General features: G+C 41.3%; 1 protein-coding gene across 1 annotated transcript; it reads right to left on the bottom strand.

Annotated features, from left to right (window-relative positions):
- Positions 1–1,781: 1,781 nt before the first annotated feature.
- On the bottom strand, positions 1,782–27,060 carry LOC124156477. The gene is made up of 4 exons (XM_046531046.1): positions 26,789–27,060; positions 3,618–3,718; positions 2,997–3,252; positions 1,782–2,364 (listed from the first exon to the last, which is right to left on the bottom strand). The coding sequence occupies exons 1-2, from the start codon at positions 26,842–26,844 to the stop codon at positions 3,619–3,621; spliced, it is 156 nt and encodes a 51-aa protein (XP_046387002.1). The 5' UTR covers positions 26,845–27,060; the 3' UTR covers positions 1,782–2,364; positions 2,997–3,252; position 3,618.
- Positions 27,061–27,328: the final 268 nt, after the last annotated feature.

A 27,328-nucleotide genomic window follows, 5' to 3' on the forward strand; every position in this document is an offset into this window, starting at 1 on the left:
GCATAGATCATATCATCATGTGCATAAGTTTCGGTCGATACCCCTAATTATACCTTATTTCCCCGTGAAACTCGGATCAACTTGTCCGTCAGCGACACGAGCGGCAACTTTTGTAAATCCATTTAAATGCGCGGTGGGTGACAGCACATAGGCCGAATTGAGGATTCTCCTGTGTAATATTCGTGGACGCTATCAGCGGTGGAAAAAGGTACCTGCCAAGGAGGTTGTGAATATCTGGTGGCGCTGTTTCCGAGTTTTTATCGTGGCCTAAGTTCCGCCATCTTGGGTTGACAATTTTTGGACTTCGACCAGCGGCGCCGACTCCACAGGGCCTGAGGGGGGCCCGAGACCCCATCAAAAATTCGTTATGGGTTTGAGGAAAAAATGAGTCAGGCTTGTCGATTTTCCCGAGAGTGTCCAGATATCGAGATTCGAGTTATCAGGGTTCTAATGTTGATCATATGACTCTTCTAAAACGCTTAAAAAACTTAAAGCTCATTAATTATAAAATTTCCTTGGGACGGATCCCCGGTTTAGTGGTTATATATTTTTTAAATCGCCATCCCTGTCTCCGATAGATATTTTGAGGTGGCCAAGTTTCGTTCTTAAAATGAACTACATTAAGTGAAAAGTGCTACCATAATCAATAGTATTAAGCCGGTGATTTTTATTGGAGTTTTTTCCATCATTTGCGATTCCTACTTTAATTAATCTATAAACTCTGTGTCCTGTTAACGACTTCACTGGTGGAGATATCCTTGAATATATACTATTCTCCTGTAACTGATTTACATTGCCTATAATAAATTATATACCGATATAAGTGCATGAAAATGACTATTTTACACTCGTAACATTTTATTTTCTACTAAGCTGGTTGTAGAACGCAACCGTGGTGATTGATGATAATATTTCCCTGGGTAAAGGTATTTGAGACATAACTTCGCAAAACTTACCAATGAAGTAAGAAAAAAATGTTTACAGCGTACGTTCCACAGTATATTTTAATGTATTAACGAGTTATGACCAAAAATTCTACCAAGAAGTAAGCATTAACCCTTAAGGGATTTTCAATGTTTAGGTCAAAGTGGGCGTGGCTTGTCCTACCCAAGCACCCCCATTCCGGCCACTTTTCGCTGCACGCTCGAAATCAGTTCCCCCCCCCCCCCCCCAGATATTTACAACCTCATTGGAACGTGCCGAGCAGGAGCGCAGGTAGGTTTTAAGACTGGGGGGGGGGGGTTTGGGTGCAGCTAATACCGGGTTGTGTGGGGATATGAAATACCCACCAGGATAAGCGGTAGTTGCGAAATTAATAAATTGAGGACTTTTAAGATAATATGTTTTAAAATGATGAGTATTACGGCTTCCTGAGGGATATTTTATTAATCCTTACCTTATTCTATTAGTAAAATCAATACAATTAAGTAAAAGGGATTTAAATTAAAATTTATCAGAGCTCTGGGGGGGGGTTTATCCCCGAAAGACCCCCCCTCGCTGCGCCACTGGTGCCAAGTGATAACAAAATGGATGGGATTTACATCCCTGGAGCCATCGCGAAAATTGATGCATGAAACAGTCATTGTTCCATCATCATTGAAGCGTACGACAGATATGCTCGAATGATTCGGACTTAACCCAGGGCACACTCCCCCTCCCCCACTCTGGGCGGCCATGTATCCGTGTCACCGCTGTAAAATAATAACTTGCCTTCGTCTCCAAGCAAATACCAATCAGCCATTCTTGGGTGTTGCGAAATATGTCAAATAAATAACAAAAGGTTTAATATGCAATCATTTAAATCATTTATTTATGCATATAAATGAATAGATGATCAAATTCACCATTATTCCCATACCTATATAATTATTACCTAAATAAAGTGGTATCACTTGGAATAATTCAACTTTTCTGTATTAACCAGAGGGCAACATGAGGTTAAAAATATCCTGAAAAAACGAAGTTAAAAAGCTTAAAAAGAGTTAACGCCCTTTCGAGAGCGATTGAAAAACCTCGGAAAACTGAGGAGGACTGAATATGACATCCTCCATCGTTAACCATTAATAAGACAGAGTTTTATTAATAACATAATTGGCGATTCCAATCCTATGCCATTTTGAATATATGTGTGAATATAGTTAAAGCAAGTCCTGTGCCGTATTCATTTTCCGTTTTTAAATTTGATCAAGCCCGGTCGAAAAAACTGTGTCCTAGCAGAGGTGCATGTTGACGAAGTTGTCTCTGTTTTTGAACGTTGCCCCCCAAGATCCGTACTTGTCCTTGTCGCTGTTCTTTTGCTGCTGCTGGCGTTGCTGTTCCTTCTTCATCCGCTCATGTTGTTGGACCGATTCGTAGCCAGCTTTCCTGTAGCGTAAGAGAGAGAGAAGAAATCGCCATGAGATGCAGAAATGATGCGGTGGCCTAGCGGAGAAAAAGCGATCGGATTCCGACTGGAGGGACTCGGGTTCAAATCCCTCACAAAAATTGTCCTCCCAAAATAAATTACAAAGAAAAAAACTGTGTCAGTCCATTGACCCAAAACTTAACGCATCACAGCGATTAAACTCAAGGTAAATATCACTTGACACTGCTTTTTAACCTCAACCTTATTGTACATCCATTTCAAGATGGCTCTCTGCTTAACGATCTCCTATTTATCTCTCATCACCATAGCATCAAAATCAGTAAAAAATCAAAATAAAAACAAACATGCTCACAGACAAATAAAACAAACAACAAATGAACTCAAAAACAGAAAACGAACTAAACGTATACAAAAGTGATTCCGGTCACAAAGACACGTACATCAAACTAACAAGCGACAAGGAATAGCACGTTTTCGCAAGCGCCAATGACTTCATGTCGAAAAAACAATGATCACTATAAATGGCTAAACGGACTATACACACGCTAAGGCGTTACTTTAATTAGGCAGGTGTACTCTCAAAAAAAAAAAAGAGAGACCGAAGCATAATTTATGTGGTCTCTTCACTCACCTCGAGTCTGGGTTCCGAAATGGACAGTGCGAGGAAAATGGCATTTGTTTCTCGCCTTGAACCATCTTGAGAGCTGCTTGCTTCCCGCAAAAGAAAGTTTCAGTTTCCCTTGCAGATTAAGTAACAATGCTCTATCAATACAGAAAATCAGTCAAATATGTCTTGTAATCACTGCTGGATGTCAAGTTGCCTCAATGGAAAATACAGAGAAGTGAAATTATTCCAAGTGATGATCCAAGAATCACTAGCCAACCAACTGGAAAGGAAGAGATTTGATTACATCGAGTTCAAAGTTTCAGAGAAATTATTTTTACTAACCAAATATTCCCCTTCAGACCCAGCCATTAAGCTCAAAGAGTGAAACTGACCTGGTTGTCATACATATGCGCCGCTAATATTGTGTTTGAGGCAAATATATGTTTTTCAAAATTTAGGCAATTGGCGCACTTTGGAGGTGGTATAATTGTGTATTATAGTTTTAATAATGGTATCATAGAATAAGTTTGATATAGTCATAAATGAAAAGGATGAGTCAAAGAATTAACGTATCGCGTTAAATAAAGAAGGGTCCAAAGAGGATTTAAAAAAATGTTTAAGCTGGCATAAGATTGTCATACTTACCCTACGGTACGTGATATAACTGCGTGAGTACTTGTAATTCTAGGCGGTTTCCAGAGTTACCCAGCCGACTGCCTTTGCTTGTAGACAGGTTCTTCTCAAGCCTGGAAAAGAGCAAAAAGAGTTGTGGTTTTTAACAAAGTATCACATATACGATGCAACGATAGTTTGCTTGATTTCTTTCTAGCCTATGCAAAAATCTGATGAAAGCGAACAAAAGATTGATGGGAAAACCTCGAACTGAGAACCAGGTAAAATATTTTTTCTTTGAATGAAAATGAATGTGAAAAATAAATGATATTATATCGATCAACAATCACTCAATTACAATAAATACAAAAATTTATTTCTTGTTTCCCATGAACATGTATCATGTTCACTGTGCATGCTACGTGTTCAATTCGCAATTACAACAGGTCAATTTCTTAGACATTACACGCCGCCCATCACCGTCATGATATTTAATTCACACCTTCCGCGACGATTTATGAGAGTAAATTACTTAGGTAACGTCTATCATAATTCAGACCTATTCAGATTCATTTTAACGGGAGTCTATAATTTTATAGTTTAAGTTCGGATTAGTTTAAAAAAGTATATTTGTAATTTAAAAATGGCAAAATACAGTGCACAACTTAAAGATGAAAAGATTTTGCAATGTCCATATGCATTCCAAGTCAAAATTTGAATCAGAAATAGGAAGAAGACAACAAACCCTTTCGCTCCCAGAAAGGGTTACTGAGCAAGTAGCGTTAGAAATATCGTTGGAACATTTTCATTAATAGTTAGCCAATATAAAGGCCCCGAAATTTACCTCCTTACCAATGAAACCGCTTTCCCCAATTTCATTCTGCTACATTCTTGGTTCGCTACGAGCTGATATATTCCATTCCGGCCGCCAATTTACGGAAACTAGGTCAGAGCAGTGATAATTTTGGGAACCAATTAGGATTTTCTTGATATCCTTGTTTCCGCAGCAATTAATAGCCTTTCATTTGATGTTGACTAGACCTATCCTAAATATAGCTGCCATTCATTATTTGGTGAATTGAAAACCTCAGTAATATCTACGCATTTGCTACGGATTTTTTTGGCCTAGAAATAGCAAATTTTCACAATGCATTTTAACTTCTAAAGCTTCAAAGAAAAATTACTACGAAGAAGCAATAGATATCCGGTCATTAAGAACACATGCGCGGTGTACCTTTCTTCGAAAATAGTACATAAAATTATGCCGTTTAAAAAAAATTCAGTCGAATCAGTGTTAAACAAGCAAAGAAATAAGTGTACAAAGTACATTTTAAGAAATTTTATCAATGCGTCCAAATCTTTACAATGAATAGAGCAATTAGATCGGAATATTCATGCAAAATATTAACCTCATTCTCAATACATGCGCGAAAGTATATCAGAAACAAATTTTATACATTTTGCTTTTTGCATAATATCTCTCGTGCCTTTCACGAGCAACACTTCCGTGATAGAAATCGAGGCTTATGAATAGGCAGACGGATCTATTGTATAAGTGTCGTCCACGTCAAAGCAATTAATTTTTATAATGAAGCATTGATTACCGTGAAACCAACTGTTGAGTGACCATGGGAGTTATACGGGAAGCCCCCCCGCATCGGTTGACCGTTATGAAGGCTTTCATAATTACATAAGCGACCCTCGAGAACCATAAAGGCATGTGGATCTATCCATGCACTCCAGGAAAGATATACCTATCCTATGCTGCCAAGAACGGCTGAGATCTTTCATCGAGTCAGCTGCAACATCTATAATTCGAATCAAAAGCTAATTATAAGGAATATTTGCGGAATAGCCCTGAAGAAATAAGGATTCGTCAAGCGTATTGAGGGAAATTTTCGGATGAGAAAGTAAAAATTTGCTGGCCTCGGTGGCGGGGGGGGTAAAGTCGTCGCCTGCCAATCCGTAGGTCGCGGGTTCGAATCCCGCCTGGGTAGGTGGTCCCTATCCAGGGCATGAATGTTTGTGATGTTATATTGTTAATGTTGAAATACCCGTAGTAAAGGCCGTAATGAGCTGTTTACGGGGAAGCGGGAAATAAATAAATAAATAAAAGAAAGGTGCTATTTCACACTCGTCCGACCGCAACTTGAATATGCAGCGAGCGTATGGGATCCGGTGCAGAAAGACTTGATCCGCGAACTGAACAAAATACAAAGGGAGGCTGAGCGGCTCGTCAAAAACCGCTACGGGCGTACAGACAGCGTTACTCAGATGTTAAGCGAATTAGGCTGGGAGCCGCTGGAGACTCGGAGGCTGCGCGCTAGGCTTAGATTGCTTGAACAACTGAGAATGGATATCTTTAAGAGCGACACAGAGAACATAATATTATAGCCACACTATATTTCCAGTGATAAATTAAGAGAGATGTTTTGCCGAACAGATAAATATGGGAATTCGTTTTTACCCCGAACCATAAAGGACTTTAATAAACGCTAGTCCCAAATTCGTTAGAGCACTTCATTTTTTTTAAAGCTGTAAACGGCTTGTGTCCTAACACCCCCTGCCACACGCCTTTTAGGCGGCTTGCGGGGTATTATGTAGATGTAGATCTATCATCTCCCGAGAATCGATGATCAAAGTGAGATCAATATAAAGCATAATTCAATAAAACATATTTAATGATGCTTCGAACTGATACATCAACAAAGAAGTGAAGTTTTTTGCTTCACATTTTGTGGTTCAAGGTTCAAATCCCGTCCGTGGCTAAGGTTTTACAGATCTTCCCCGCTTTCGCGCTTCGTAGAAGGCACATCGAGTACAGCACTCCATCCATCGGATGGGACGTTAGCCTCTTAGAGCCTTTCGATAAGAGTAGACTGATGCTGCGAACTGGTTTCTTTCCACCCTACCTCATCTACCCTTCCCACATGGCACAAATGACCTTAGCTTTCCCTCGTCTCCTCGAAATACCTCAAGATCGCCTCCAAAGAGTCCTTTACTAGCACATTTTAGTTTAAATCCTGGCTCTCCATCCGTTGAAATTCTGTTGTTAATTGTTGTTGATTCCGTCGCCATGGCCATTGACGTGATGTAACAAGGTATTTTTAGTCGAATAATTGTTGACGATTACATTTCAGGGAATTTTTTACTTGTAATCGATACATTTTTTTATAAATTAATGTTTATTTGTAATCTACTCCAAAGATCGTGTGAGTAATCGTTACATTTTTAGTAATAATTAGTGAAAATTTTAATTCCACGCGCGATGATCGAATAGCAGTTCCAGCTACATTAACCTCATCCACAGGAGTAAATGTTCGGTAGAACATAGTCTCTTATGCCTATAGTTCCCAAATAAAACGTTTTGATTATTACTTAACGTTATTGCATTGCATAATTATTAAAATTCTGGTTTGCATTTTAGCACTTCCTGTTTGAGAAAATTGCGACAGCGATTGCATTACGTACGGTAGCACAATTTGAATTGATTTCAATACTAATGATTACCTTTTTTAAAAGAGTAATTTGTAATCGCAATCAATCACACATTCGACGGTGGATATTTTATACATTTCGATTACTACCTACATTTTTTCGATACTTTTCCCATCACCTGCCATGGCAACGTAGGCTCTCCACTCGCGCGCCTAGACCTGCTAGGCAGGAGTGGACAGTGATTTCGAGTCTTCGATCTGAATGCGAGAGAGTTGATTTCACCGCAGTGGAAGCGTCGGGAGGGGAGGATGGTGGGGGGGGGTCAAGATGGAGGGGGAGCGAAGCTGTCAGTTGGCCAATGTGTGCGCTCGGAGGACGACAACCCAGGAGACTCGGACTGGTTGGTGCAGGGTCGGCGAGATTTTTCGACTTCCCTCCCCCCCCAACCACACCAGTAGCCTCCGGGTCATGTGACGTCGGGTTGTAGTCTATTCACTTCATGTTTGTTTATTCCAACGATTTGATCGATGGATTTTTCTCATTTATAAGAAAATTAACCAAAATCGTTAGAACATTAATTGCGTAAGCTTGGTTTCGCTAATAGTAGGGCCCTCTTCGCTTCTATAGCGTTGAGGTGTCGTTCCCTCGTCCCGTCCCTTCCTTCCCTTTCCTCTCCCAGAGGCGTCGTCGGGCTCCTATCGCGGCGGCGCCTCTTTCCTTTTCCCTTCCTCTCCTCCCCCTCCCCGGGTGATCGGGCGTATAAGCCACTGGCTTGGTTCCCGGCCCCCGTGCGTTGTATCCTCGAAGGGCTCCCCTGAGCCCTCGTACGTTAGGGGAGGGGTCGTACCAAGAGAGAGAGTAGGAGGAGCGAACATAACGTTGCCAAATGTGCATAGCCGCCCTACTTTGTCACTGAAAACGTGTGAGTCATAGGTGGCCACAGGTATTTTGGCTCCGACGCAGAGATAATATACCTACTCATTTGGAAGGTATTGAGGATAATCCCTTAATAGAAGCCCATGACATTGTCAGCTACCGCGCTGAGTGAGGCACCGTTGGTGGATGCATACTTGTTAGTCATACACAAGGAGAACACGTGAGGCTTGGCAACACTACTCCACGAGCAGATTAGAAATAGAATCTAATTTATTAAAAATGTGTCCATTACAAGTAAAAATTTCCCTGAAATGTAATCGTCAACAATTATTCGATTAATTTTACTTAGTTACACCATATCAATGGCCATGGCGACGGAATCAACAACAACATTAGGACGCTAGCCGTTAGGAAATAGAAATAAAATGTTCTAACGTAGTTCCGCTAAGCAAATACTATTGTTCGGGGAAAAACGAATTAGTATACCTATCCGTTCGGCAAAATGGTCCTCTCAATTTATCGTTTCTGTCGAACCTGGAATTATATTGGGATCGTATTTGATATTATCTGCTTAGCTTTGAAAGATATTTATTCTCAATTGCTCAAGCTCAAGTTATTGCTCATTGTCAGTTGCGTCCGAGTCTCTAGCGGTTGCCTGGCTAAATCGTTCAACATTATTGTAACGCTTTTTGTAAGCCCGGAGCAGTTTTTGACGAACTGCGCATCTTTCCTTTGTCTTTTATAAAGTTCACGCATTAAGTCTTTCTGCGCCGGATCCCATATGCTCGCTGCATATTCAAAGTGTGGCCGGATGAATGCGAAATATCACCTCTCTCTTATATTTTCACCTGAAAATCTTCCCACAATACGCTTGACGATTCCTAGCTTTTCCAGGGCTCTGCCACTAATATTTCTTTTAAGTGTTCCCCACTTCAGGTTCGATTAGGTCCCCACTTCAATTTGGAAAAGAGCAGTGTATTGTAAAGACTATTTTACGCGGAGAATGTAATGTCACATTTCAGAACTGCATGTTTTTCTCAATCTGGCCTGAAATTTCATGAATACACGACGGACATTAGAACAGGGGCTATTTTTCCATCTCGAGTATGTGCATATATACGCAAGCCTTGTAGCAATGAACCGCTTTACATGACGCAATTTGAAATGATATCTCGTATGTACGTCAGATTGAACATGTCCATGGCCCGCGTAAAAAGGGCTAAGGCGGCAAAGGTGCATATGCAAAGATGGATGAATCGCAGGCAGCAATGGTGAATAGTCTTCTCAAGTCTAGAATGTGGCAAACGAGTGCTATTTTTCCATCTATTACTTCTCTCTAGACAAAAATTTAAGAATTTATTTTCATCTCACAGCAGATGAAAATATTTCACCATCGCCTCCGATATTTAACCAAATTGGGAGGGCTACTAAATCGATAATAAATTTGGAAGTGTAAGTTCTGAAGCCAATTCATTTTAATTTTATAATTTAAATGGCTTTACGACAGACGTTTGATTACGTTTTCGAAACATTGACTCGGCGAAATAGCCCCAAAATTTTGTAATCACCATGACGACATACCGCGAAAGTTCAGAGGTAAAATTGAAGTTAGAAGGCACTTCTCAAACCCGACAGTGAAGGCACATTTTTTATATTTTCCACTGATGGTCCCATTCATGACAAGGTTGTTGGGCTGTTTCAAATCGCGCTTACGCAGCGCTTATCACGAGGCTTGTAAAGGCAGTGCTTCACAGAGAACTCCTCGCATATCGTCATGAATTTTTACATTTGTTCATTATGAACCAATAGTTTGCTCAATCAACGTATCTGCTGTTTACGTGATCGAAGAATGCCCAAGATAACAATTGAGAGGAGCACTGCGCCAAACTAACCTGAGGATTCTTCATCATTATTAATGTTGAAATATGCGGGGGTCGTCGCACAGACGAGAAATGCATTTCCGAATGAAAAAGCGTGAGTCCTTTCCTTGAGCAATCAAGGACAATAAAATTTGCGAAATACATTCCACGAATCGATGGCGCTTCTGATACAGCAGTTGGCATGATTTTTCCTTGATTTAGTCATTCTGCTTGTTTACCACTCGCTACATGCTTACGTCACAACGGTGAGCTCTATGGGTAACTTATCTCGGGGATGCATTCAACTTTTCACAGGCAAGTTCTTCTGGCTCCTTCAGTTCTGCCTCCACTATTTTCTGAAGTTCATCGAGTTTGCATGCTTTGTGGGAGTTCACACTAGACACGTATAGGGGAGTACATTTGTTAAATTAACGCATTCTCCCTAATGACGAAATATGCAGAGCAGTTCGTGTCTTTAAAAACTTGCCCTCACAATACAACCTTAAGACCAGTGGCGGATTAAGTGGGGGCGCCCCACCCCCTTATCATCTACATCTACATAATACCCTGCGAACCACCTCTAGGGTGTTTGGCAGGGGGTGATCATTCACCAGCCCGCCTGGACCCCTGTCCTGTAATTTCCGGAAAAATAGAGAGGATGGTAATATGTAAGGGGGCTCTGCTCTCCAATGCCATTTTTCATTTTTTGCACCGGCACAAATGTCAACATTTACTATTATTCGATGAAAGTCCTATAGCTAATTTCCTATATGCATATCAGACCTCACATGCATTATCGCTGAGGGGTGATGCACTATCACCAAGACGCCAAGGTAAGTATTAAACCGCCCATCCCTAAAACTACGACCTTCATTTGGCCGTGAAGCAGCGAACCAGTCTCCGGGGAATGATGAAAGATTAAATGTGATTGCATGAGATTTGAGCAAGTGAACGTTTGCGACGGAGCCATGCGTTGTCAGAAATAGAGAAGAATCAGAGGTCCTCATGATGATCGCCGAGTTTTGATGGAAACGTCAATACGAATAAACGTAATAAAGATACACTTAAATAGCCGTGTCCCCTCTAAACATTCCTCAACGTTGAAGCAGCTGGTCCCAACATCAACCGGGACTTCACAATGGTTATACTTCGATTTGAGGAGCCCATTCATAACATCCAGTCCACGGTCATTTTTTCCATGAACGGCTCAAATGCTGCGAAGATAATGTTTTCGTTAATCCTGATTTATATTTGCATCTAATTTTTTTTAAATATAAAACGACCTTTAGGGTTTCATAGTTGGCCCCTGAATCATTTTACCTCCTGCGCACTCTGTGGCGTATGTTTCTTCAGAGGTCATACCTCTCGTGGCGTAGCGTAGCGGCGGCGGCGGTCCGTATGTGGCATTCCCTGCACACGTGCAAGCGCACGATGCAAATGAAACGGAGGAGGACGAGAGCTGCGGCTCAAGGGTGGGGGAGGAAAGGAGGGATGAGCCGAGAAAGGGGAGCGGCTCCAACTCACACAAACAACTTCGAGCACGAATGACTTCCAACAATAAGTAGTTTTTGAAGGAATTAGCTCTGATGTAGTTAACGTGATATCAGGTGTCCCCGAAGGAAGCGTAATCACCCACTTTTGTTCATTAAATAAAAAAAAGACCTCTGCTCTGAAATTAGCAATAATATATGTTTATTTGCTGACGACGCTGCCATCTATCGCGAAATTAATGATCACTCCGACTCTGTGATGCTATCATCGGATGTAAACAACGTTTACGTGTGGAGCGAAGAGTGGGAACTTAAACTTAATCTGAACAAATGCACGGCGGTACATTTCTCGCATAGGTTGTCCAACTATCCCCATGCATACGTTACGGATGTCGTTCACATATAGGGGACAGTGAAGCAGTATCTTGGAGTCACGAAAACTTCGCACCTAAAATGGGGAACACATAAAAGAAATATTAGTGGCAGAGCCGTGGAAAAGCTAGGAATCGTCAAGCGTGTTATGGGAAGATTTCAAGATGAAAATATAAGAGAGAGGTGATATTTTGCATTCCTCTGGCCACACTTTGAATATGCAGCGAGCATATGGGATCCGGTGCAGAAAGACTTAATACGTTAACTTCATAAAAGACAAAGGAAAGATGCGCAATTCGTCAAAAACTGCCCAGGCTTACAAAAAGCGTTACACAAATGTTAAACGAGTTAGCCAGGCAGCCGCTCTAGTGACTCGGACGCAACTGAGCAATAACTTGAGCTTGAGCAATTGAGAATGCATATCTTTCAAAGCGACACGGAGAATATCATAAAAGACCCCACTATATTTCCAGGTAGGACAGAAACGATAAACTGAGAGGACCATTTTGCAGAACGCATAGGTATACTAATTCGTTTTTCCCCGAACAATAATATTTGCTTGGCGGAACTACGTTAGAATATTTTATTTCTATTTCCTAACGGATAGCGTCCTAACGCCTCCCGCCATACGTCTATTGAAGAGGCTGAAGAGCCAAAAGCCAAACTTTGTGGGGATCATGTAGGTTTGGTGGACAGAGAGTTGGCCTCCCACCTCGTGGGCCAGGGTTCAAATCCCAGCAGGGGCGGAAATTAGCGATTACCCGAACACAACTTGAATGCTTTATGGAGGGCACTTCGAGTAAGTATAGCACCCCGTCCGTCAGATGGGACGTCAAGCAATGGTCCCCTTGGCGCCTTGCGTTAAGAACAAGCTAATGCCGATGTCGGGTTTCTCTTCCTTCCAATCCCTCCCTCACGGTGCAATTGACCTTGGCTGTAGGTCGCCTCCTCCAAATATCATACAATCTCTATGAGCGTGTATACCATGATGATAGCTAGAAGTTTGAATCAATAAATTCGCCATAAATTCCAAAGTAAGTATGTAAGGAGTTAGGAGGGGCTATCCATCCACTCACAATATTGCAACTCCGCATCAAGTCTCCACAAGCAAAAAGACGAGAACAGTGGTTCAATCCGAATGATTGTTTGGATGAGATCAGGACCCAAGGGGGGTCCTCTAAGGGTTACAGCGCACCGAGGCCGGGAACCAAGTCGGAGACTTTAACGCCCGCGCTCCCGGGGAGGGGTTTGGATGGGAAGAGGAAAGAGGCGCCGCCGCGATGGGAGCCCGAAGACGCCTCTGGGATAGGGATAGGGTTGGAAGGGAGGGGCGGGATAAACCCTCGTCGCTATATAAGCGATCAGGGCCCACTAAAAGGCGAAACCCGGCATCAGCCATTAATGTGCTAACGATTTTGGCGGATTTTCCTATAAATAAGAAAAATCCATCGATAAAATCGTTGGATAGGATTGTCTGGATATTAGTTTCGGAGTCTTTCGGGTGCAGCTGCGTATTATGCTTTGTCAAGAGAGCGTTCGTGGCCATTGCAGGTCGCATTATCAGGCCAATTATAGCCTGTTAACATAGGGACACCTGCCCCCCCGACGCTTAAAAATTAGTAAAGATTTTTAATACGCTTATCATTACGTTCGTTTTGTTTTGTGTATTACGGAGCATCAATCATTCAAGTTCATATTAATAACTTTCATATTAAAATAAATATCTCGTACAGTAATTGCTGTGTGTTTTTTTAATCACATTAATGAGAAGACCGTTAACATGTCAGACCCTTGTGCCCCTCCTTCCAGAAACATTCCTAGATCCGCCTTTGGTTAACGGATATATTACACAGGCCTTCCGTGTAATCCCCGAAACTCATAGACCCTCTCGCCCCTGGGCAGTTGACCCTCCGCCGAAAAACCACACTTTGCTTTACCCTCCCCTCTTTTCACCCTCTTCCGTTTATTCCTCACCCTGCTCAGCTCAATTTTAATATTCTTCTCAACTAATCCCTTGCTTAGCTGACTCACTCACTCAACCCTTTCCATCAGACTAGGAGAGAGGAATATTTTTGAAAACTTATATGAAGTAAATTCCGAGAGCAGCACAATTCAGCCGCTTTTTACGCCAAAAAATTTGGATCGCGGATTTCCCTATACTTGTGGTGGACAGCGGCACTTGACCGCCTTTCTTTTCTATACTATTTCATTCATTGGAAATACCATAAATTGTTTGAATTGTCATTAAATATGCCAATCCTACGTTAAACGTTTCATTTCGTCATTTTCAAGGGTGCTCCTGTAAAAATCCTCTTAGGCAGAAATTATAACTCAAGCTTCTGCTGGAGACTTCAACGGGTGACTATATCTGCACACACCCAAGTTGAAAAAAATTAGCTATTTGTAAATCAATTCCAGAATTGAAATTTGGGAAGACTACGGCCTAATGAAGGGAATTACATGAAATATTTCCAAACACGATTTTCCCAACAATTTACAGCAATCAACCCTATCACTTGATGAAGGAACTTGACTTACCAAAGAAAACATGTTAACACATACCAGAATAATATTGTATTTTTAACAGTAAACGATATTAAATTAGTATTGCCATAAGAATCATGATAAAAATAAGTAAGGTCCAACCCTGGACTTCTCTTTGTACCTTCGAAAACATACGTAAACAAATACGACCCGCTACTCACTTTACCATTGAAGCAGGTGGTTCCTACATCGACCCGGGCCACTAACTTCATAGTGTTTATATTTTCGCTTGAGAAGCCTATTCATGACTAGCTTTGAGTAGATTTTTCTGGGATGATTATGCACTACTCATGAGGCGTATGATGCCACTGATCTAGGGCAAGCTCCTCATGACTCCTCACGAGAAGGTTTTGATGCCCCAACAACGAATATACTTTTTACACGAACGAAGCTATTGATGGAATCATCCTACGTGGATCGTTATTCTGTATTTCCGAGTGAAAATGACCGCATTCGGAGAGATTTTGGATCTTCAAATGAATCGTTCAATGAATTATTCATTACTCAAAGCAAAAATCAAGGGGACTGCATAGAGGAGGCCCAATTCCACTCCATAAAAGGCTGATTTCTGTTGCCACTTTGGTCTCATTTTAATCGGCTTTCAAAAATGTCCGCGGCACGGTGATGAGTGCAATGCGATCCAATTTTTTCCAACATTTTGCAGTATGGGCTTTGAAAAAGTGAGGAACGTATGTGTTTTGACGGATAAAACAATTATGCATAAAAATATCAGGTGACACCCCTAATATTACTTTATTCCCCCAATAGAACACGGATCTGTTTGTGCGCCAGCAACGCGAGTAGCGAATTTTGTATACCGATTTAAATGCGCTTCGAATGGCTGATTTGGAGAACAAATTGAGGATCATGTTTTGTAACATTAGTGGCAAAAACCATGACACGATGGAAATGAACCAAATAATGTTGGCTGAATATTTTTCCACTTCATATTCGCTGAAAAAAAAAATTAACTTTACCATATAAATTTCAAGCGAGTAAACCGTTACCGAAAAAGTCCGGTCGAGAAGGAGGTATTTGTACTTTTTTTTAATACACTTGTGGGTGATTACGTGAATATTCTACTCACAGATGAAAATAAAAGGATAGAAATGAGGAAACAATACATGAGATGCTGCATATGGAGATCCCTTGAACTTTGTTGGAAACATTACGAGACATGATGGCCTGATGAAAACAATTGTGGAAGGACAGGTGGAAGGGAAGAAGGGCAAGGGACGACCCCCAAATGAATTAAACAGGACAGGTTTTGTACAAGATGTAGAAGAGACGAATTTCGTCACTATTAAAAGTCTAGCGGACAGCAGAACGGAGTGCTGTATCAAACCAATCTTAGAACTTTTGTTTGAAGATTTTCGCAGCTTCTTTCGACTATGTTATGAGTTCCTTTCGGGAAATACTGAGTGGAAAATATATTCACTCAACGTTTCACTTCTTTTACTGGGAGCGTTATCAAGATAATGGGCGTTGCTCCCAATCCCTTGATAACGCTCCCAGCAAGACGAATGAAACGTTGAGTGAAAATGTTTTCCACGTAGCATTTCTCAAAAGGAACTCACAAGATAGACATTCTTAGGATTGTTGACTGATTATGATGACAGGTGACAACGTAAAGGTGTGCCGCTGGCTAGTCCGCGATAATTTCCTTCAATAGTGTCCCATTTTTGACCGCAACTTCTTCTTCCTTCCAGGATTAGGCTACTAAGCCTGTTCCGGCTCCACATTACCATCTTTTCCTTGGTCTTCATATACTTCTCTTGCCAAATGGTTGATATTCCATTGCTTTTTTTGGCATTCTTTCATTTGGCATTCGAAGTAAATATTCTTTCCTTCTATGTTTGTAGTCTTGTAGTTTGTCAGTGACTGCCTGGACTCCCAGTTCATCTCTTATTTGGGTTTTTCTTATTTTATCCAATCTTGTGCAGCCTTTGACTGATCTTAAAAATTTCATTTCGGATGATTCTATCTGCCTTAATTCATTCTTTTTTGGTACCCAACTTTCTGATCCGTAGAGTAGGGACTGCCATCACTTTGTAAAATTTTATTTGTGTTTATTTTCTTGTTTTGTTTCTTAGAGTTCTTCTAATCGTGCCACGTATTTTCTGGGAAGTGTTAACCTTATTTATAATATCTTTTTCCTCGTCATATGTTATATCGCATCCTAAGTACTGGAAGTGCTACACTTGCTCCAAGACTTGATCCTCAATAACAATTTTTGTTCGTATCGGGTTGCTTCCTAAAAATGCCATAGTCTTTGTTTTGGTTTTTGAAATTCTCTGGTTATATAGTTTGCTCAACTGGTGTAGTCTGTGTACTGCCATCTGGAGTTTGTCCTATTTATCTTGTATTATAACCTGATCGTCAGCAAACAGCATTGTATTTAAGTATTGAGATTTTGAACAAAACGTGGGATATATTTGTCAAACCAAATGCTTCAAAACAAAAATTTCCGCAGAGGCCTCGATTGAGATGCGTCGGCGCCCGGAATGCAACTCCCCACTCCCCGATAACGGTTCCTCTCCCCTCCCCCTAAACTTCATGCCTCGCATGCGGAAGACGAGTGGGTCGCGATGCACTTATCCCGCCAATCCACACACACTTTCTCACGCAACTCTCCGTTCAGGCTGGGGAGATTTTCACAGTCGATCATTGATTCGACCCGAAGACTCAATAGGGTAGATGAGGTTCGGACTCGCCCACACGGATGTCAACAGGAATTTGGGTGAAAAGGGTAAGTTTACGGAAATAAACATATTTGGCCAAAATTTGAACAACTATCGAATAATAGGGTAGTTTCATTCATCAAAGAAAACGAAAGACATTTATTGCGATTCGTTACCCACCATTAGTGTATTCATAATATACAAATTACTTGGTTTTACTAATCCCAGTTAAGACGAATGGCAATGGTCAATTTTAACCTCATTTGAATAGGGCCAGATTGGCGCCCAGGCGATGCCACTCCACGTGACGTCACAGGGACCTAGATACTATACGAGTAGATAGGAGTTTTACATCGTCTGAGATTACCAATGCATGAATGAAGCACAGAGCTCAGGGAAACATCTGTTAATAATCACCTATTATAACTGGATAAGGTCGGAAAGCTTTCTTCGTTTGAAGGGCATTAATAATCCTTATTGAAGCCAAGCACTACCTACTAGAAGGGTACTCTGCTACCTGCCAGCAGCCTGCATCATAGCGGCGCTCTTAGCCTCGCACCAAGGTGGCCACACACAGCGGCAGCCGTGACCAGAATGACGTCACACGGGCTTTTCCCAGCATTCATACTTAGCCGTCGCGTTTTCGCGTGCTTGAAAATTTTCACTTTTCATTTAATCGCGAAAAATAGATATCGTCGTTTAAGAATGTAAAAGCGTGAAATACGTACTCGAGGAGTAATAATCTTTCGATTTAGGCAATATAAAAATAATAAAAGTGACGTACGGGTATTCCAAAAATACCCGAAGACGTCCGAGAATAAATAAAATTAAAAAAAAATACTGCTAAGAATTTTGGACCCGAAGACAAGACCTGGAACGCGCCCGAAACTATCGTCCGCCAAAAATGAGTCGAAGCGGAATTAACTCAGAAACCAATCATCAACTATCGAATGATCGGTGATGGCCGGTCTACTAACACCCCATGCCACAGGCCTTTTTGGGTGGCTTGCGGGGTAGTATGTATACGTAGAATTTTCGAAAAATTAAATCCTTAAAAGCATATTTTTACTATATTCTTACGCACCTGCGGCAAACTGCTGCATATTTTATTACCTGACCTCTCCGTCTGCTGGCGTTAGTATTTAATATCTTTGTCCACAGGCATTATATTTCAATGATAGGCGACAGTATTTCCGTTAAGTTAAAATAACAACCCACCGGACAACTCATTAGCTATGTGACACCAAAAAGAGTTCGACGAGGCAGAGAGAAGAAAACGTATGTCACTTGTTTATTGCAGGTGTCATGAAAGACAACCCCGAAACCCCGCGACCTAACTCCGAAAAATAGATAATATTTATAAATGAAAATATTAAAATTATACCCACAGCATAAAAATATCGGGTCAAAAATCTTGATCCAGAAATAAAGAAACGACGTATGCAAGTGGCTTTGTCGTCAAGAGACAAATGTAATTCATACATGAAGAAGACATTTAAATCTACATTTAAATTATGATGATTTGAAACATACTTTCACTCAAAAAATATTATCATTACCATAGCTCTCATGGTGAAGCGAACTTATCTTCAGCCATGATACTCGGAGTGCAAAGTGTCCTCGGGATAGAGACATACATCCAGTTTCAAACAATGAATTATACACCTTCTTAACCACCCTATGTTCATCTGAAAATACATCCATCATGAGTGCCAATGCCAACTCATGGAAGTGAGTTCGGCGTGTATTCCAGAGCATCAAATTGCTTTTGAAATTTTCGGCATGCTTTCCGTGAAAATCACATTTCATTTCTGTCGTCCACACAGCGTCAGCTCTCCAATCGCAGAAGATGATCTCAACTTTTGTGGTTCATCACTTATCTTGAGGTGTGAGCTTGCTTCCATGAAAGGTTTTCATAACTTATTATAGCTTTCGGGGACTATTGAATTACTGCTTACCAGTGGCGCTGCGAGGGGGGGGGGGAGTTTGGGGGATAACTCCCCCCCCCCCCCAGAGCTCAGAGAAATTTTTAAGTTTAATCCATTTTACTTAATTAGATTGATATTACTAATAGAATAGCGTAAGGATTAATAAAATATCCCACAGAAAGCTGTAAAACTCACCATTTTGAACCATTTACATTATAATTCCGCAAATTACTAATCTCGCACCTACAGCTTATCCTGGTGGGTATTCCAAACTCCCACACACCCCGGTATTAGTTGCACCTAAACCTCCCCCCCAGCCTAATTCCTGGTTGCGCCCCTGCTGCTAACTAGCGTTTTTCAATGACTAACAAACGTATCCCCTCCTCATAATGTCTCGAGGGAACCTACAGCACGGAATGGGAAACTAAAGGAAATTATTTAAAAAGACGCGGAAATTTTCTTGATTATTTTTAATCAGAATTTATCTAATTAAAATCGACTTAATTAGTGTCTATAATTATTATGGTCACTTTATAACCCATACAATGAGGCATTTCCAATATTGTTGAATTATCTTGTAAAATTCATTTGATGATAATTAAAACTGCTTGTTTCCACTAGCGTCATCACATGACATACTTAATGCTAAAATATACAAACGGGTTGGAAGATGTCTAATTGTAAGATGACCAGCATTGAATTTAAGTAGTCATGAATATAATGCCAAATATGAGCATATTTATACACGCGCATGTTGCATACATGCATACGCCATTTTTATGAAAACTCTCTTGATACACACTGTATGCAAAATTAAAGGAAAAAAGACGTTTAATACTATTCAAGCAGTTGTTCCAGACGCTCGAACTGACGGAAATAACTATTCCTTACTTGGTCAAGGAGAACATTGCAAGCATAATTACATACCTACAAGAAGTAACGGATACAAGTGAAAATACCCAAAAATGAATCGTCATTGTTGATTCGATATTTCGATCGTCTTTCACGCCCATCCCATAGAAGACGCGAGGTAACCCTGGTGCCGGGTCGCAGAGTTGGAGAAGGGACGATTGTGAACTGAAACTGGGTTTTCCGACATTTCCGAGTGAAATTCTTAAGAAGGCGCGAACGAGGTCATGCGATGGATGTGTCCACTGAGAAAGCCGCCGTTGAGTCGTCGATTATGGGCTGGGATAGAAAATTGCGGGCCAACATTATAAAAAATGTTTTTTATAATGTTTTTATGAATTATTACAATATTATATGAATTCGCTTCGTTGTTTGTAATCTTTTCCCGGTCAAATCTTACAAATAAATTTGAACCCACTTTCCGATTAGTAATCGAGATGAGATTTTCAGGATGTCTCCATTACTATTCAGTATTTAAAATTAGATATTGAGATTAGTTCAAAAAATGGCCACCAAAATCCGATGGCAGCGCTGCGGTTTGTTAAAGGAAGGAGAGTGAAAGAGTTACAGCAAAAAATTTGTTAACATCAAAGATAGGTGATGGTTTTCCGGGTTTACACCGCGTTGATACATGTTTTGCGGACGACAGTTTCGGGCGCGTTCCAGCTCCCGTCTTCGGGTCCAAATGATTTGCAGATCTGTGATCCTTATTTATTTACAGCTGGTCAGACGGATGTTGATTTTTAATTCCATTGTTGGAAAAGCCGTTTGAAAGATGAGGATAAAGGATAGCCGTCTTCCCTATTGAAGTTCTTTGGGTGACTCGCTATTTCAATCGCCTCCCTTATCAGCCTAGGGAAATATTTATTATTTTTTTTCTAATAAAAATTCAAATAATGAGTCACCCAAAGAACTTCAATAGGGAAGACGGCTATCCTTTATCCTCATCTTTCAAACGGCTTTTCCAACAATGGAATTAAAAATCAACATCCGTCTGACTAGCTGTAAATAAATAAGGATCACAGATCTGCAAATCATTTGGACCCGAAGACGGGAGCTGGAACGCGCCCGAAACTGTCGTCCGCAAAACATGTATCAACGCGGTGTAAACCCGGAAAACCATCACCAATCAACTAACCGCGGAAGCCTCCGTAATAACATCAAAGATAATTAAAAGTTTTATTAAAAAGTTTTCTAATATACTTTTTAGTTCGCGATAAAAACTTTGTTTTTTTATAAAAATTCAATTTTATATTTAACACATCTTTTCCCATAATTTGCTTTGTCCGACTGTTTGATCGAAGGTATCTTGCAATCGATATTTACCCCTCTTCCCATTGCTTTGAATTTTGCACACTTGCTTACTACTGGTGACAGTACAATATTAAATAATCAGACTTTTGAATTTAGTTCCGTTGTGCTCTGATTAATTGTTTGAATTTCAATAATTTTTAAATTTCTTAATAGATGGAGTTATAAATATCAGAATCAGAAAGTAAAAAAATAAACTTTCCATTACTCGGAAAATAAAGCATGAGTACCAATATTTTCTCTCTAATCTTTGCAACAGGCGAACAAAAAGTGTGACAGAGATATTAAGCGAATCAAGTTGTGAGGCGCTAGAGACTCGGACTACTTAGATTGCTTTAGCAATTGGGAATGTATATCTTTCAAAACGACACGGAGAACATCAAAGTAGAGCCGCATCATATTTCTTTGTCCGACAGAAACGAAAAATTAAGAGAGATATTTTGCCGACGGTTTTTAACGGTTACTGTCCAAACAGCCTATTGAGGCAGCTGGTGGGACAGTAAGTATGTAGATTTAGATGCTGCAGTTTAGGCAGAAGTCGGAGGACAAGTGAACGGAAATACAGCCTCGAATGACTAAAATGGGACAAATTATTATCCAGGGAACAAATGAGATGAGATACGTAAAGATGCAATTATTATCTTACAGACGAGTTTAGTGAAGCCGTGTGAAAACAATCCAATGCAGCGTCAAACCAATCGTAGGACAATAAATTACAAATTGGAGGCTTGGAGGGCAATGGATGTATCATACAGATCTAGATGGAGAACAAGTACGAGTATTCCAGCGCATATCCTTGGAATTGTGCAAGAATATCGTGAGATTCAGAGATTTAGCATGCTGGAAGCCCTTTGAACATTATCTAAGCTGAAAATCTTACTCTAATCACCAGCGCCACAATGTCCTGGCACTAGTTTTTCCTATTGCTTCCAATGAGAGCTATTGATAAAGGAGTAATGGCCCAAGCTACACTACCATAGAAAAGCATGGTCCAAACGTAAGTCCTAAAAATTCTTTCTCGCGTTGAAGTAGGGAAAAGATTGATTAGGTCTTACATTTGGAGAATACTTCTTTATGTTAGTGAGACATAGATGATGTCAGCAGAGGATAAATCAAGGCTGGTAGCTTTCGAAATGCGGTGTCATACAAGAATGATGAAGATCAGAGGGAGCGATCGTTCGGGTAATGCGGAAGCTCTAAGAATAGTAGGACAGAGTCTTCTGAAAACCTTGGGTATAAGACGGGAAACTTTAATCGGCTGTATCCTGAGACGCGAAGGTCTAGGGAAACTTCTTGCATTGAAGGAAACGTGGAGGGGAAGAAAGGCAGAGGTAGGTTGGCCGCCGATGAGATTCGTAGAACAGTTGACGAATTACGCAGGCGTAAAAAGATTAGTTGATAGGAGAATTGAGTAGAAAGCTGCGTAACATCAATCCTAATATTGACGAAAGTACTACATACTACCTCGCAAGCTGCATAAAAAGGCGTATAGCAGGGGGTGTTAGGACACCAACCGTTTGCACATAAAAAGGAAATGCTCTAACGAAATCACGACTGGCATTTATTGTAAAGTCTTTTATGGTTCGGGGGAAAAATGAATTCGCATATCTATCCGTTCGGCAAAATATCTCTCTAAATTCATCGCTTCTGCCGGACCCGGAAATATAGTGGGGACCTCTAAGATGCTAAACGATTTTAATTTCTCCTGGTGAATGCTACTAATGAATATTTCTCGGGTTCTCAGCCAGGTTAATGCTCTTATGCAAGCCGACGTTTCGAGAGACGACTTGTCTCTCATCCTCAAGGCCGTGATACTTTATGGAAGTCCAATTTCACACTGAACTGGATCGACCGTTGACCGAGGACAACAATGCGGCTCAGGTGTCGTCCGATTGGCTGTAGGTCTTTTGAAATTCTTCACGTTCTTCCCTTATGCTTTTTATACAGCTGATTACCGATCTCCATGTATTGCTAAGACGAAAGCCGGTGTCCCGATTGAAATTTTTGGGATTGAGGCGCATCTCTATTGCCTCCTTAATTATATTCCTCTAAGATGCTGTTCTCCGTTTCTCTCTTAAAGATATCCATTCCAAATTATATCTAAGCAATCTAAGCCTAGCTAGTGAGAGAAGGTGATGCTGATGAGCTATTAGCCGTCAACCAATCAGGTAAAATTATTTTTTAAAAGTACTTGCCCTGTACCTGTGCACATCTTCGATTTGAAATTTTTTGTCTCTGTTTCTTCTCAATGATAATTATTTTTCGCGACGGCCTTTTGCGATTTGGCCGTGGCGCGCGAGGCAACGGATCCCAAGGCTCAGCTGTTGCTGAGAGAGGGGGAAGAGCCCAAGGCTTGTTTTGTCTCGAGAGAACGCGGGCCAGCTAGTTTGCACCACGCGCGCCACGAAACTGGAGATTGTTCTCGGCGTCGCAAACCTTTTCCTCATATTTTTTACGGAATAATCTAGAACTATACGTAGTTCATTCTCTAATGAAACATATCAGAGACCAGCTTTCGAATAAGGATTATACATCCCACTTAAAGTAAAATTTTGTCAAAAAGAAATGTTCCGAAATTTTGTGATGTAAAAGCACTCAAGTATGCTCAAAAATGTCTGAAACGTGAACATAATATGGATTAACTATTATGCTTACAAATGGTGTTTTTTATATCAGTACAATCCTTATATTACTACGAAGTTAGCGAAACTTTCAAGATTTTCTACGAACAATGTGCGCTTTTTAGGTGATTTGATGGTGTTCGAGCTTCTGTATCTAAGTAACGGGTTAGACCTATGAAAAACGACTTACTATTTCATATACACCAATTATTTGCGTGTTCTTGTTAGGAGTTTCAAGAAACTGCATGGAAAAAGCTATTTCGGTCTTTTTTCCCACATTTTTCGATTTTAGCCCACTATGCTACATGGAGAAAGAAACGAGTATTACAAAATAGGATCATTAACCGGTGGAAAACCTGAGAAACTTTTCTGCACCTGATACGCCGGGAAAACCTAAGATCATATATCATATTACTATATTACTTCATGCAATTTAGAGCATTAGCGTTATTTTAGATTCCAGTGTCGGCACGTCCATTGCTGCGGCATTCGCATAAAAGTTTACCCTGGAACCATAGCGTCAAATTAGAGTGAAACTTGGGAACGCGCAGAGTCGTAATAAATTTTCTCGTACGGTTTTCAATCGTCTTTTGTTATTTCTAACAGTGAATCGCGGAAGAAGACACCTCAGATGACAAGCAGCGCGAATGTAATAAAGAAAATAAAAAGTTAACCCCGGAAAATAAATATATGCGGCTAAGAAACAGCTCAGCTTCAATGTCTTATGCACGGCAGTTTGCTATTATAGTTCAGCGGAATAATGTTAGATGGCGTCCAATCCAAGCTATATTTTTCCAAGGGGACTGCATAGAGGAGGCTCAATTCCATCGTATCGAAGGGTGATTTCTGTTGCTGCGTCGGTCGCATTTCAATGGGTTTTCAAAAATGTCCGCGGCGCCGCGATGAGTACAGTGCGATCCACCTTTTTTCTCCAATATTTTGCAGTATAGAGTTTTTAATTTACGGGAATAGCATTTAGCTTTCATGCATGTCATAGATCGCATCAACATGTATAAAAAAGGTTAAAAAACCGCTAATTATACCTTATTTCTCCCGTGAAACTCAGATCAATCTGTCCGCCAGCGACTTCCGCAAACCCATTCAAACGCGCGGTGGGTGGCAACACCATTGGAGGTCGACTTGATGATCCTATTTTGTAATACTCGTTTTTTTCTATGATCGCACCCGAGCCCAGAAGATTATTTTTCGTTCATTTCACTTTATATTCATGGCACATTTTTTTAAAATGTACACCGTCTTTTATGCAGACGAAATTTATAGTTCGTGTAACGTAACTTTTGGATTTTTTACGCGTGAGATTTGACGGAAAGTTAACAATGTGGGCAACCCGCCCGCGACTCTTGAGTCACTGTGTGAATATTGCTGCTGTTGCTCTATTTTGCGCGAAGTTTGGCTTTTGGCGGCGTCGCCGAAGTCGCCGCCGATCGGAGGAAAAGGAACGGAAAGAGCCGCGGGCGCCGCAAAAGAGAGAGCGATTGGAGACCGATAAGAAATCGACGCGCCATGTTTCCCCAACCAATACGAAAACCAACAATCGTCACCATGGGAATTAAGCGAAAAACGGGAGGAAATAACATCCCTTCAAGTCAAGAGGACTGCTTAGAGGCCGTTTCGCTGAAGCTTCATTCATGGACGTCACTTTGGAACCATTTCGACTGGTTTCAAAAATTATTCTCAATATTTACTTATCGTACCAATACCATTTTACATCGGGAGGAATGGCATTGAAATTTTGCGAATTCAATAGATCTCATATCGTCAAGAATAAAATTTTTGGCTAACAGAATTAATTAAAGCTCACTTTCCGTTGAAATTCGGATCGCTCTACTCGTCAGCGACGCGGGTGGCGACTCAAGTAAACAACAGTCAGGTGACAACACATTCAACAGGCCTACTGGAGGGAGAATCCTCTATTATGACATGCGTGCTTCAAGTGCTTCGATTGCAAGAATTTCATTTGCGACATCAATGGAGATTTCTACAATCTACAATCGTACCGGAGGCCTTGAGACGCCCCAGACAAAAAAAGAAAATATTCAATCAGTGCGAGGTGAACCACTGGCTCCATTATTCCGAACAAGTGAAATTCACGCGACTGTGGCTAAGTCTGGCGTAAACTCTGCCCTCACTTACGTAAACCAAGCTCTCGTCAACTGAAATTAAAATCACAGCTAGTCACTGCGATCAAAATAAGCGTAGTGAGTGGAAGGATGCCAGTCAACAAGAGACGGGGGGAGGGGAGTGTAGACACTCACCCATTGGCGCTTTAATTTATGCTAGATATAATGGCTTGAGGCGAGGCCTGTTCCCCTCACATGAAGAGGGGTGGCACTCAACCCTCCCTGCATAGACGCCTCAAGAAATCCCCCCTGAACATGTTACCCCTCCCGTTGGAATGTAATTTATCCCAGACAAAATGGCTACAGGCGAGGCCCCCCGGGAGCATATGTTCTATGGCAGGGTAATCCATATTCTCCTCCTCAATTAGGAGTTTTAAAAAAATCCCCAAGGAGAGGCTTCCTTAACCCCTGCCTCTTAAATCATCCAGAGTCACTGATGATGTTGCAATGGCGACCCAAGTGACACAAGCGATGGCATATATCAATGTATAGTATACTAGGATTCTATGTATATATTCCCTCCTGATAGATATCATTTCCAATGCCGATGCAAAAATTCTCCATTTGATTAGATATTATACCTTATATAGGGAACGCATCCGTGGCAACGAAGTATGCTGTACATAGCTGCGCTAGCAGGCGAGGATTGTCACAACAGTTAGCTCGTTGCTATGCAACAAATTTCCAATTCCACACATAAGGAGAGGCTCTGCATACTAATCGATTGAATACAATGACATTCCTACTCATATTTTTAGGATCGCCACGACAAGTAAACATCAATTACACTACATCTCCAATAGACGGTCAATGATTTTAGCTGAACCCGACGGAAACGACCGTCACCATTGGCAACCACGGAAACAAGCGAGGAAAATACCGAGAGAGGTCAACGTATGGCCGCTCCGGTCTTCTGGATTCTACAGCAGGTGTGATGCCCGATCAACTCCGCTGGTGGAATTCCCACTGACCCTTCACCCGAACTCTACCCCAGGGAAGCTTAGATTCATGCTCCCTTCGCGCGTTGAACTCACCTTATGGTTGGAAGAAATTTGGATGAAGCTTCGAAACCTATGACTTTGCTCTTCATCGACCAATGATACAAGTTGTCTTGGCGTGAGGATACATGAACCACCGCAAGGGGTTACTCGAAAGAGGTGCTCGCACTAGTCTGCTAGTCCACAAAGGCGTTTGAATCCGCTCTGCTCTTGACTGACTGACTGGATGGCTGGTTTCTAACTTCGTCGGCTGTCGAGCTGGCTGCTTCTGACGACTGCACTCTCACGAGGTGAATGGGAACAGAGAAGATCGCGTCCGCGACAATATATATCGGAGAATTCTCCCGCTGAGGAAGGAGAGAGTGGGGGGAAGGGGAGCGCGAGGCGAGTCAACGCGCAGGCGCGCCTCGGTCCTGTTTCCATCCGCCGCCGTCCAGTGCCCTTGGCGCCGGAGTCGGATTCACGTGAACGGTTGGTGATCGGCTCCGGCCGCCGGTGACTTTTCCCTCTTTCTCTCTCTCTCTCTCGCGCACGGGACGAGAAAAAAAAAGAAGCAGGAAGAAATGAGGCAGGCGC

Source organism: Ischnura elegans, chromosome 3 (assembly GCF_921293095.1).
Source record: "Ischnura elegans chromosome 3, ioIscEleg1.1, whole genome shotgun sequence".
NCBI classification, from domain to species: Eukaryota; Metazoa; Arthropoda; class Insecta; order Odonata; family Coenagrionidae; genus Ischnura; species Ischnura elegans.